Source organism: Dendrobates tinctorius, unplaced genomic scaffold (genome assembly GCF_039654945.1).
Source record: "Dendrobates tinctorius isolate UK_male_01 unplaced genomic scaffold, ASM3965494v1 ptg000107l, whole genome shotgun sequence".
Lineage (NCBI taxonomy): Eukaryota > Metazoa > Chordata > Amphibia > Anura > Dendrobatidae > Dendrobates > Dendrobates tinctorius.
In genome coordinates this window covers 3,386,946-3,400,807 of record NW_027361775.1, presented here as the reverse complement: position 1 = coordinate 3,400,807, position 13,862 = coordinate 3,386,946, and the positions used below count along the sequence as shown (strand labels likewise).

Sequence of the window (13,862 nt, the reverse complement as noted above, 5' to 3'; positions counted from 1 at the left end):
TGCATTATGTGAAACTGCAATGTCTATAGGAATTATAGGGAGCTGTACTAGTGGAGTCTAAGGTATATATTTGCTGTAAATACAAGCCAGATGTAGTATTAAATGGAGATATATGTATATAATCTAAGGTATACATTACATGTATCATGTATGTAATTTTAATACTGAAATTCCTAATTGTGCATGTCCTGGGATTCTGCAATCCTATGTGAAATCCCAGATGACATTTTGCGGAAGTCCTAGATGACAGAATTAGGTCTTCGTATGTTTTTATTTTTGAATATATACAGGTAACTGGACTATGCATATTGAATATACCACAGCATGAAGAGTTAATCTATAAATCCATAATATGTACAAAATGCTGTAATATATGCAAGACTACTACAAATCTATTACCACAGAAAACTGACATATTAATATAAATTATTTTTAGGACTTATGGACAATTGTAATGTGACACAAAAATGTTAATTGAATATTATATATACAATTACATGTACCTTTAATTGAAAATATGACATTATTTGCAAATACAAACTTACTCAATGGATCAGTAAACTGTGCCCGAACTTCAGATGTGTGATAATTATACATAACTGTTACATGTATGCCAATTCTATGCATTTTTAGTAGCAGTATATTAGTACAAAACTGCTCAGTGAATAAATAGGTCAGATCTTTTTCATTTCTATTTTCATAGATTATTATTGGAAAACTAGTCCCCAGTAAGTATAATTCTTCCATGCATAGTGCTTCTAGGATTATTTGCCTGTGTCTGTAACTGTGATATATTTTTACTTCTATGATAATATGCTATTATTATGTGACTGAGCCCCATGGGACCAGCAGTGATCTAGGTGGCTGGTGGCCTGGGTGGGTTTCTGCCCATTAGGAGGAAAGCTCTGTGCTGTGGCCTCCACCTGCCTTGCTGGACAGTTTTCTTGCCTTTGGCCAAATAAAATTGTCAAGTAATGAAAGGACTTTAGAAGAAAGAACAAAGGACATGAAGAAACTGAGGAGATGGTTGTGAGAAACCATTTGAAATGACTTAGAGACCCAACCCAAGAAAACCCTGGGGAAGCAGAGTGCACTGGGAGGCTGCAATTGGCACTTCATAAACTGATCATTTTCAAATGCTTAGAGCTTAATCTAAACCTTGATGTAGAAATTAAAAGCGGAACCAATTGATTTAGCCATGAGTCACCCTTAATGGGCAGGAATGCGCTCTCCTGACCTCAGTGAGTGGCCTGCTTAGCTCCAGGACTAGGTGGTGCACCACAAATGAGATCAGAACCTGGCGCCCCCAGTGTCCTTCCTGCTCTTGGGTGATAGCCTTTATTGTCCCCTTCCAATCTTCAGAAACATGGTCTAATTACAGCAGGATGATGTGATGGGGTAAATATGGTTTGATCCGTGCCCTGCTTTGATCTGCACTCTCTACATAATCCAGAAAACCCTTTCACTGCCGGCAAGAATTAATACTAGGCTAGCTTTAGGAGAATTTAGGATGAGCTCATTCCTTTACAGCAAAAACAAAGCCCTGTTCTTATTATTAGGGGCGTAACTGTAAATGTACTCCTGTTTGATCTCCTGTAAATGGTTTCGGTAACCCTGTAATTGCAGGAGATGTGTCAGGAACCTGTAGATTTATTTATGTTAATAATATAATGGTTATATAAACTGAGACTTTACTGACGTGTCTGACTCAGAAGAGCACATAGAAATGGTGGAATGAAAATTATATAGCTAATACAGCTGTATCTATGTCACTGACACATCAAGAGAGTCCCTACAGAGCAACCTACATGGGACTGCAAGCACAGGGCTTGGGTCTAACATGAAGGCAAGAGATCGATAGCCATCAGACTGCTCTGGAATATACACTATAATCACAGATTAAAACATATATGACATCAGAATAAATGAATGCATTCATGTGGTAAAAGGGTATGAATTCATAACAATATGTTAATTAAACCTGTACATGTAGCTCATATAACCCCCCCACAGCCCTCAGATTACAGGCGACGTCTACATTATTCTACAATGTTATAAGTTGGGATTACATCAATAAACTAATATCAGTGAAGCAATGTCAAATGTATGTCTTATGATTCATAATAACAGATTGCCTTACAATTAGAGATCTATAGATTACAGATTACAGACTATAAAAATGGGATGTAAATAGTAGTATCCCAATTTATATTGATGGGAGAATAGGTTGGTGTGTACACATGGGATATATTTATGTCTAGATAGATAGATGGAAATACAGATAGATAGATATATAGATAGATCTACAGAAAGATAGATAGATAGATGGAAATACAGATAAATATATAGATAGATCTATAGAAAGATATATAGATCTATAGATAGATATGGGATAGATAGATAGATATGGGATAGATACACAGACAATATGGAGTGCCTATTTACCCATTTTATTTTTATATTTCTGCATGTTTGCAGCCATATATATGTATATAAAAATCTCTCTCTCTATATATATATATATTTATATATATAATAGAAATATATATAAATATAATGTATGTATATAATGTAATATCTGCAGACTACCTTGCACATGCGTTTCTTCCATTGCCCCTTATGGCAGACCTTGACACAATCACTGGAGACTGAGCTTTTTGCTTCTTCCCTACAGAGCAGCGCGTCCTGGAACTGCTGTGAAATCAGTCAGTGGAAACGATATTAATACGTTCTATTCATCACTCCGCAGATGCTAGATCATTTGCCTCTCTTCCTCCACTGATTTATTTCGTTGCTTTTTGGACATAAACTCAGCTTCTGTTTTTCTCACAAAATTACCTCTGAGCAGAACGATCGTTTCACCTTGCAGGAAACTGTGCCACCCACTAGAACCTAACGGAGCCAATAACGTTCTCGATTGTTCTAGTAAACGGGTTATTTCTTTACAGCTTTTAGAAGTTTTTACAATTCAGTTTTAGGTAACACAACGAAATGTGGCTCAATAACTTATAAGAGGATGTAATGAAGTATATGGGCAAAGATAGTTTATTTGTGTTAAGAAAATTATGTATTTTTTATAATAGATAGATAGATAGATAGATAGATAGATCAAAAAAGTGCAGCACTACCAAAATTATATAATTGGTGCAAAACCTATTCAGCAGTGTCCAAACAGTCGAGTTAATAAAAGTAAAAAAAGACGGGTCACAATTGAAACGTGGCCACCTGAGGATCAGTAAAGTATCCACTTTTTATTCACATTTAATTTGGAGTGCTGCCTATTTTTTTACTTTTAGATAGATGGATGGATGGATAGATAGATAGATATGAGATGGATAGATATTAGATGGATAGATAGATGATAGATAGATATGGGATGGATAGATATTAGATGGATAGATAGATGATAGATAGATATGGGATAGATAGATAATATAGATATTAGATGGATAGATGGATGATAGATATAGATGGATAGATAGATAGATAGATAGATAGATAGATATGGGATGGATAGATAGATAGATAGATAGATAGATGGGATGGATAGATAGATGGATGGATAGATAGATAGATATGGGGTAGATAGATATGGGATAGATAGATAATATAGATATTAGATGGATAGATGGATGATAGATATAGATGGATAGATAGATAGATAGATAGATATGGGATGGATAGATAAATAGATAGATGGATGGATAGATAGATAATATAGATATTAGATGGATGATAGATAGATTGATAGATATGGGATAGATAGATAGATAGATAGATAGATATGGGATAGATGGATGGATAGATAGATAAATAGATAGATAATATAGATATTAGATGGATGATAGATAGATATTACAATGTCTCAGGTGTGTAATAATATACATTTTGCAGATGTTATTCACCGTAGTCTACAGCAAGAAACAACCCTGTGAAACTGATTTCGGAGCATGCGGCAGTCGCTGCTGTCCCTCAGACTGGATGTCACCCGCTTGTTTCTCCTCCCCTGAGTATGGGGGACTGTGGCCGCAGACGGGTGAGTGTGCGCTCCGGAGGTGAGAAGTTCAGCCCCGGTTCTCCCTGGAGCGTCCCGCACAGACTCCGCACACAATTGCCGCTTTTGTTCCCAGTCTCTGGTTCTGTTTAGCGCGGACCTTGTGTTGTCTTATGTCAGAATCCGATTATTAGCCGAGAATTGCTCCGTGCCTGGGACCGGCTCTTCGGGGCACCGTGCTCGCTAATCATTTCCTTCCTGAATCCCACCGAACACTGGGACTGCACAGCCCGGCTGCGCTGCCTCTTCCCCCACGCTGGGTGCGGATTCCTTTCTGCCTGAAGCCCGAATCAACCACAATGTCGGCTAAAGTGAAATGTGCAACGTATTCATCCAGGCAGCAAATAAAGAGACATCAGAAAATAGATACATGGAGACAGAGAGATGGAAATATATATATATGTATGCAGTACAGAAACACACACATAGATTTATAATTACATATCACACACACATGTATTATATACATAATATTCACATAATATTTGATGTCTGTATGTATAAATAAAACACAAGACTGTATATATATATACACAATATACATACATACAGTGCCTATGTATATATGTGCAGCTTGTATGTGTGTAGATATATATATTATGTGTGGATGCATAGATGTGCCAAACTAATTTGTCTCTATCTATCTAGTTACATGCAGTAGCTAATATGTTAAAATATGTGGTACTTAATATGGGGCAATGATCTGTGTAACTCGCTTTTTTTTTACTTCTGCAGGTTTTTTCGTGCTTGTCTAATAATATAAATAACAATAAAAATAATAATACCAATTGTTAATATATGGAACACATTTTGTTCTGATGTAATAACATACAGTGATACAATAGACATGTGGCTCTATAAACTCTCATGTAACTACAACACTTAGTAGATATTGACGATCGGTGTAATAACTGATAGTCCCTCTTCTAGAAGCAGGACTATACCGGGTGATGCTGGGGAAGTAGTGGATCCATCATTTTATTGCTGCTCCTCTTGGTTTAGTAGCATCTGCCGCTGACCTGAACATCTCCTGCCTCTGTTTCTTTCTCACCTACTGTGGAGCTGACTGATAACACAATGAAGTCCCCGCACAGGTTCTGTTCTCAGCTGCTGGAGAGCAAGCCCCAATACACGATCGTCTGCATGGCTGAGCAATCAGTGCACCATGGATACACTTGTTCCCATACAGAAGAACCATGGATGGCTGCTGGACCTTATGGGAGGCTTGTATCTTACATCATGTTTGTTTTAAGAATTCAACATCAACCACAAAGCAGCGTTGATCAGTCCAAGATGTGACCTGTCAAATGTCTTCTCTTCCCTCTGCTCAACTGCAAGAAGTTGGGGCAGGTTTGATAAATTGGATTTCTGATATTTTGGCAAGATAATGTATATAAAGTGTCAGCGGCTAAATGAAGACTGCATAGAGCTATTTAGATCTGAAATGAGATTGCTTTTAACTATATGATACACGATATAGCTCTATATATCTAGGATCCTTGGGAGGTTTGCTTTGGGGGGTTCTACTAAGGAAATTAAAGTATCTGTCAAATAATGGTATTTTATTGGGCTAGCCAGCATTTGAAGACAACACATTTATAGGAAACTTTGGAACTGATCAGCATAGTACTGTACATGCATCTATGAAGATCTGCTCAGTGCATAGACCCTCGGTCTAATAAGGGACACCATTACATCTTTAACTAGACAATCATTCATGATGTTTCCTTACCTAGATTGACGAAGCTCATAACCATGTCTGCGTCATTGAGAAAGTTGGCATCATGTAAGCTGGCTAGAGGGGGGCTCTGGGTGGTCAGTGGGGCTGTGCGATAAGCTTGGGCTTTCCTGGAGTACCCGTTGGCCACTGCTGGGTATCCCCTCCTTAGCCCTCTGCTCTCTATCATAGACCCACTCAGGGTGTACCCCAACATGTCATGTTCCTCTTCATTCGCCATAACATTATAAAGGTCCAGCATGAAGAGTGGTGCAGAGGACGCCTGCTTCCCAGGTGAGAAGGGCCTTGGTCTATGAGGTAAGCCCAAAATAGAGAGGATTTCTCTTTGTATCTCTTTCCTCTCATGGTTCCTCAGTCTCCTGTAGATAAAGCTGGAATGGACATGATTTTCCCCCAAACCTTGGACAAGGTAGCAGCAGCTGGAAAATATGACCACTATTACCCCAAGGACTTCCATATCTCAGGAGTTGCTCCTCTCCTGACTATCACTGAAGTTGAGAAGACCTCACAACCATCCAGGAGACGACGCTCTGCTTACGTCAATGTCACTCGTCCATCAGACATCTCTGGAGATAAGTTCTTGAGATGTCACCACCAGCCAAGTCCACTAGGGCAGTTCTTTGTCACTGTTCTGCGAGTAAGAGTTTTTGGAGGTAGAAATCGTCTCTTTGATGGGCTGAACAGAATACTTCCATGTTAGTTAATGCAGATCTCAGAAGTTGCTTGAAATTTCCCCAAGTTTCTTTGCTCAGTGTTGCTTAGCTGTAACACCTTGAACTTCAGGCTGCTCGATCGTCCTGATAACGTTACCATGTGTGTCTTCTTCTCATCCTTCCTCAGGAGCGCCCTGGTGTTCTGCAGAAGTCCATGTACAGCCCTGCTGCTGTTTCTGTTATTTCCACCTTCATGTAGTGCTCACATAAATATACAGCGCTCTTCTACCGAGATCTAAAGACCAATGTAAGCAAAACCCTGCTGGGAAAGAAGAGGCTTCTCATTGTAATCTGAGACCAGGAAGGCAAAGCACCATTAACCCCTTCAGCTTCTCCAATTTTCTGCAGTTATAACTCTTGCTATGCCAGAGTGAATGATTATGGAAGCAAGCCTGTGATCCTTCAAAATTTTTGCAACTCACTGAAAGCATAAATTATTTTATTGTAGCTCTTCAAATAGGACTTTCACAAGAGGATAGCGTAGTACTTGAAGCACTTTAGTTTTCCACAATTCTACAGACCTTCTACTCACAAAATGCAACTTTTTTAAATAACTACTAGCATGATTCCCATGTATGTGGTGAGCATTATCCTAGGAAAAATACAGATTAATGATAAACAGGGAACAGACATTTTTTTCCATAATTGGATTAAAACAGGTACACTACTCACTACTCCCTAGGGATTTTTTTTTATGAAATGGATCTAGATTACATTCTACCTATTGTCATTGTCTTTTTGTGACACAAATGAGCATAATAAATGCAGAGAGAACACAGGTATTTGCGGCATAGTAGATCTGGATGTTGGATTTTTTCCTTGTTCAGCGCTATAATTTGACAATTAATCATTCTAAATGACAGAACTGTAGCCCGTCAATGGATATTCAGACCAGACTACAAATCATGGCAGAGGTCGTTTGGAGATCAGCATATAGCAGTCTAAAATTCTTAAAGTTTGTAAGTGAACAATAAATAGCAAACCCAGACGTACATTGTATAGTGTTCTCCTTATGAATTCCGCATAAGTTAGAAGCAAGCTTGCCAGTGCATGCCAGTCTTAAAGCACCACTCCAGCATTTTTTTTATTTCAGCACTGGAGTGGTGCTACTAATCTAAGATACCTGATCCTAGTCTTATACTTACCAACTGTTGTTTTCAGTTGTTCTCAGAGCCCCTCCAGTACCTGCACAGCCATCCTGCCACCACAACTTCTGACTGACGGGAAGTCAGAGGTAATGGTCACAAGCCCTCAATGTAAGCCTATGAGAGCCTCGTTCTGGCACTCATAGACTTGAGTTATGTCTTTTGGATTGCTCAGCAAACACTGGAGCAATCTGGCAAGTCACAAACCTCCGGATACTGACAGGAATGCATACCGACAGTTCTGAGCAGCAGGGTGATGCTGTCACGACTCTGTTATCGGGTGTCCCGGGACTAGGTGCTCCTTCCCTGTCCCTAATGCTAGGGGGTGCTCTATTGCCCTATCCCACCTTGTTATCTGGGTTACTTCTGAAGGTGATGATGCTGGGGCCACGTACCTTGCCTCAGCTTCTGAATGTAATGTGCCTTCTGCCGATACGCTTCCCTCTCCCAGGGCAGAGGGGAGTAGTAGTGCACCATAGTACACCAACCAGACTAGCAAGGTAATATGAACAGGGCTAATGGAAAATACCAAACATACAAATATACACTCACATATAACAGAGGTATGCACCAGGGAGTGAATGATGGGGTGAAACCAAAGTAGGAAAAGAAAGGGAATTATCACACTCACAAAACCAAGCAACTGTCACAGATGAATCCACCAATGAATCCATCAACTACTCAAATAACCACCAGCAACTATCCTCCAAGCCATGCAGCATAGCGATTTGTGCTAGTCAAGACCCAGATCATAAATGAGATGGGAGTGGCTAACTGAACAGCTGAGAGCCTTAGCTCCAAGAGCTCTCAACAGAGCAGATAAACCTCTGCAGTGCGAAAAAGAAATTGACACCATTCAATAAGAAGATGAAGTGCTTCTATTCAGTGCAGGAGTAGGAGGACACAGGCGCTGCAGTCTTCTGGCTCCTCTCTGTCATGGTTTACCCATGACAGATGCATTGCCCAAGAGGAGTGGGTATATCCCTTGAATAATATGTGCAATCCATCTAAAGAAAGTCTTTGTGACTGAAGCATTACCTTTTCTTTTTGGATTACCTCTCTCATTAAAATTACCTATTTCAAGAGTGGCAAATGTTTTCCTTATTTGGTTCATGGAGGTGCATCCTATCCAGGCAGCACATTGCTATGCAAAGTGACCTATACTGCAGCTTGAAATATGGAACATGGGAAAGATTACCTGCTAACGGAGGAGGATCATGTACTTTTCTTCTGGTCAGATCCTGCTATATCAGCAGTCATTTTATTTTCTATCTAACAAAAGAGGACTATGTAATAAAGAGCTGTGAATAACAAGAATAATCAGAATACTCTATGTAAGGGATTGTGCTATACCTAACAAGGGATGATTTTATGTAATAATGGGATGGTGCTGTAAATTACAAAAGAAAATGCTATATAATTAGGGACGACACCATACATAACTAGTCAGGATGGTATGTAAGAAGAGACGGTGTCATACATAACAAGAGAAGATACTACGCAATAAAGGACTGTGTTGTACATAATAAAAGATGAAATAATGTAATTAAGGATGGTGCTGTGTATAGCAAAAAAAGTACACTATATGCTAAAGGACTGTGCTATACATAATAAGATTTCCTTCTTGTATCCGTGTGCAGCGTCAGTGTGCTGTTCAATTTTCTTCTAGGACAGCACAGAGACCCATTGAGTATATTCTATTCTATTCCTGAAAATCAGGAATAGAAAAGGACATGCTCTGAGTTTTACAGATCTCATTCTCAGATCCGTGATTTTCACAGCTACGTAAATGGATCTATAAAGCTCCATTTGCCCTTCATTAAAAAAAATCTGGCAGCACATAGACATATGACACAAATTTGAGCTTGTGGCCTAAGGGAGGCTTTTTAAAAAAAAAAAAAACAAAAACCAAAATTACTCCAAGTCATACAGTACAGATAAAGAATAAATATTTCCCTCCAGGTAGTTACCGCTGATGTCTCTTCTGATTACAGTCGCTTTCTGTTTCTTCTCCATCTGATCAGACCTTCATGTCAACATGTTCCAGCCATGATTCATCTTGCCACACTGATCACAGTAGAACTGGAAATAGCAAGGTCACATATATTGTAAACTTACATTTGTGTCCTGAATAAATAATCCCCCATGCTTTGTCCCTGAATACAAATATGTACCCCACCATTAATATATATTAGCCACTCACCATTCAATATATAAATTGATAAGCTAGAACTGTACTCCCATTAACTACAGTTTTCACGGCCCAATAAAAAGAAATTCATCAGTCACTGTGACACTCCCTCAATTCAATCAATTCAATTTAAGGTTATGTGCACATGTTGCTTTTTTTGTTGCATTCTTTTTATCACGGATTTGTTGAGAAATCTATGCAGCCTTTTACAGTATCAGCAAAGTGAATGAGGTTTCTGAATTCTCATACACATGTTGCTTATTTTTTCCTTGCAGATTTGCAATAGATTAAAATCTGCAACATATTTGTTGTTGCAGCGTATTTCACCTATATTATTGCGCAGGGAGAAATGCGCAACAAAAACACATGTAAAAACCATAGCAAAAAAAATGTATTTTATGCAGCATTTTTCTTGCCAAAACATTAGAATTTGCAACAGAATTTTCTGATGCAAATCATGAATTTGTGCACATAGCCTTAGTCCTTGTCCTGTGTCCTCTCCACCATTCACTATAAGTTTCTGATCGCATCATAAAGAATTAGGGATTTCTGGAGTATCAGACTGGATATAAGACAGCCAATGCCCTATCCTGTTGCTGGTGATTCAGTCTGTTTCTCAGGTCTTGGACTTCAGCTCTGCTCCAGTCATCTCAAGCTAAGTTTGTTTTTTGCTAATGTTCACACTTGCTCTTGTTGGTAAACTCAGTTTTTGTGTGGTCAGCCAGCCCGGCTGGGCTGTGCTGAATTTCCACTCTTATTTATCTGTATATGCCAATTTGCCTTTTTGTCCTTTATTAGATTGGCCTCTTTTTGCTCTGTCTCAGAATATTGCAGAGTGCTGATATAGTGGGAGAAGTCTAGTGACTTCAGGGTTAATTTTATTATCAGAAGCGTTGGACATTATTTTTGGTAGAGTTTTTTGGCAGATTGCAGACAGTATCTTTCCTTTCCTGTCCTTTCAAGTTCATTTGGCCCCATCGCTTGCTCAGCCTATTTTTCTGCCTTTGTTTGTGTTTTCATCTTGCTTCACCGTCAATACATGTGGGGGGTTGTCTTTCCTTTGGGGTCTGCTCTGGGGAGTTAGTTTTCCTCTTTTCTTACTTTAGGTTTATTTAGCTCTCCGGTTGTGACGAGGCGTCCAGGACCACCGTAGGCACGCTCCACGACTGCTTCTAGTTGTGTGTTAAGATCAGGGCTCTGCAGTCTGCATAGTTACCAAGCTCTCTGGTTTTCTGAGACTTAGCGTGTGTTGCTTTTTTCCTCCTCGGTGACCCATTCATAACAGAGGCCTGTGCTAGAGATTGGGTGTGGCTACCCTCTGGTAGCACCGCACATCATCTCCAGCACAGGCCGCAAAACACCATCTTTCCTGCCGGTTGTGACTGCACGGAAGTGGGTGGGCCGCCACCCCCAGCGCCACAAAGCTGCCCCCATCATGATGTTACTGCCCTCCCGTTGCGATATCATCGGGCACACATCTAGTATTACATAACTGGCATCTGTTTCTGACAGCTCAGTCTCAGCCGCAAAAGTTAACCAATTTTATGCCACTGTCAATTTCTGACAGTGGCATTTAAATATAACACATATCAACTCCCATTGATCCCCAACAATGTAATCGTGGGGAAGCGATGACTTACAATGGAAGTCAAAGACCCATTAAAGGTCCAAATTGTTTCCATCTTGGTTATTCTGTAAAGCTCATAGGCTAGTTACATAAGAGAGCTACATTCACATTATATATTGCAATACTGGAATGAATCAAAACTCCAGAGTTATGCTTTTTTGCCATCTAACCACAATAAAAAATGTAATAAAAATCAATCAAAAAGTAATTTGTACCCCCAAAATAATTAGCAATAAAACTTTACCACACCATGCAAAAAACAAGCCCTCAAATGGCTCAATCAATAGAAAAATAACTGGAAAATGTCAACACAAAACAATCTTATTTACAATTTTTTTTTATTGTTTTCAGCACTTATCACATTTTTTTGGATTATAAGATACACTTTTTTTTCCCCAAATTTGGGAGGAAATGGGGGTGCATCTTATGATCTGAATGTAGATACCGACTTTGGTGGAGCAGGATCAGAGGAGGCAGGGTTGCTGCTGCAGGATGCCCATGGCAGCAGGAATGAGGCTTGGAGCAGGGGGTGTCCCAAGAGTCTGAGGCTGTTTGCCCTGGGCCTGCAGCATCATCCTGCGCCTATTGCTGCTGACCGACAGCAGCAACAACCCAATGACCCTGCTCCACCACAGTCGAACCCGGTAATCTACCATAAAATTGGACTATAAAACACCACCATTTTATTTAAAAATATTTTTTCCTATTTTCCTCCCCAAAATTCGGGGTGCATCTTGTTTTCCAGTGTGTCATACAGTCATCAAAATATGGCAAATTTAAAAAAAAATGTATGCAAGATTAGTATTATAATAATCACATTGCCCTGGAGAATTAAGTTTTCAAGGCCATTTTAACTACACCATGAAGAAGGCAAAAAACAATAGCAAAACTGCAATTTTTTTCACCAGTTCACTCACCTGTGAATTTTTGCCCTGTTTTTCAGTACATTGTATAGCAAAATGAATAGTGTCATTCACAACCACAGCTTATTCAGCAAAAAACAACCCATAATACACCTTTGTTGATGGAAGAACAAAAAATGTTATAGCTCTTGGAAGATAGTGTTGTAGCTGCTTTTTGTTCTGACCAAGCGTCAGATATGCCAGATCACCAGTGAGGCCGGATTAGGAGTTTTTGCCCTTAATTCACAAGCGCTTGCAGACAAAGAGATTCAACACACACGAGCCATGGTCAAATCACTTTATCTGACGTAATGAAATACAAGGCAATCTTTTATACCATTTACAACAATATGTAATTCGATGGAGCTCATGTGGCCCCCACCATCACCTTCAGGGTTACAACATGTTTACAATTTACCCAGAACACGTTGTGGCTGACTATTGAGAACAAATATGATAACAAGTATAGTTTCCTTGAAAACAGAGCCTAATAGTCTACATAAGAATAATTCTAGCAATAATAAGCAAAAGGCAATTGAAGTCTTAAAGGCAATTAAAGGGATATAAAAGCAAACCATTAACTCTTCAATATCAATTTCCCCCTTTTGGAAATGGTATAACCTTTGCCACAGGGTGAGCTGATGTCCACAAAGGAGCTACTGTCTCATAGGTCTAGTACCCATAAGGGGGCTTCCTACCTGCTTCACCCATCCACCCTTAGTGTGGACACTCACTTTCCCCATCAGCAATGGCTATCTGGGGTCTATGATACACTACAGAACGTTTAGCCTTAGATTCTTTTTTTATGCATACATTATTCAGTAGCTTAAGTAATACATATATTAGCGCTTTTACGGCTACATAAAACAATAAGCAAAACAACAAAATTTGCATACAAGTCTGTACAATGCCAAAAATCCATCCTGCAAGGCCATTAAACCAATTTGCTGGATTTAGGAAAGAGAATGCGTAACCCCACCAGGAGTCTCTGTTTGCACTGTGTTGGTTTAACCATTGGTCTCTATGTTCACCTATTTAGTCTATACTGGCCCTGATCTGGAGATTGCCAGCAGGGTCGATATAATTACAACAGGTGGGACCAATTATCTGACACATTCCTCCTTCTTTTGCTGTCAGGTAATCTAGTACTATAGTATGCTGGTTAGTAACTATGATTATTTGTCTCTGTATTGTATTAGTTTCATTAAGAACTTCAAGAATCTGGAAAATCTGATCGTCCAGGTAGTCGGTAGCTTCCACTAATTTATCCCACATTTGTGTTATGAAGGGGTATATTAGCATACTACTGAATATTTTATTTGTTATCCCCATTTCTACTGGATGCGGCCTACCATTTGGCCGGGGCTTATTGTCTGCAGCCCTTCTATACAAAGTATGAATTGGAACTGCTGCAGTGTCTATTTTACTATGAGGAACTATGAAAGTGGCTGGTGTTAGTTTGGCAAGAGTGCAAACCCCTCTTATGTCTGGG

The 13,862-nt window shown here is 39.4% G+C and overlaps 1 protein-coding gene across 1 annotated transcript in view; it reads right to left on the bottom strand.

The window, feature by feature from the left end:
- The window catches only part of BMP5 (bone morphogenetic protein 5), a 513,844-nt gene extending 507,116 nt beyond the window's left edge, over nt 1-6,728 (bottom strand). The window contains exon 1 of the mRNA XM_073589135.1: nt 5,787-6,728. Within this exon, the coding sequence (XP_073445236.1) occupies nt 5,787-6,249 (463 nt within the window). The 5' untranslated portion in view covers nt 6,250-6,728. The remainder of the gene's footprint in view (nt 1-5,786) is intronic.
- Between the last annotated feature and the right edge of the window lie 7,134 nt (nt 6,729-13,862).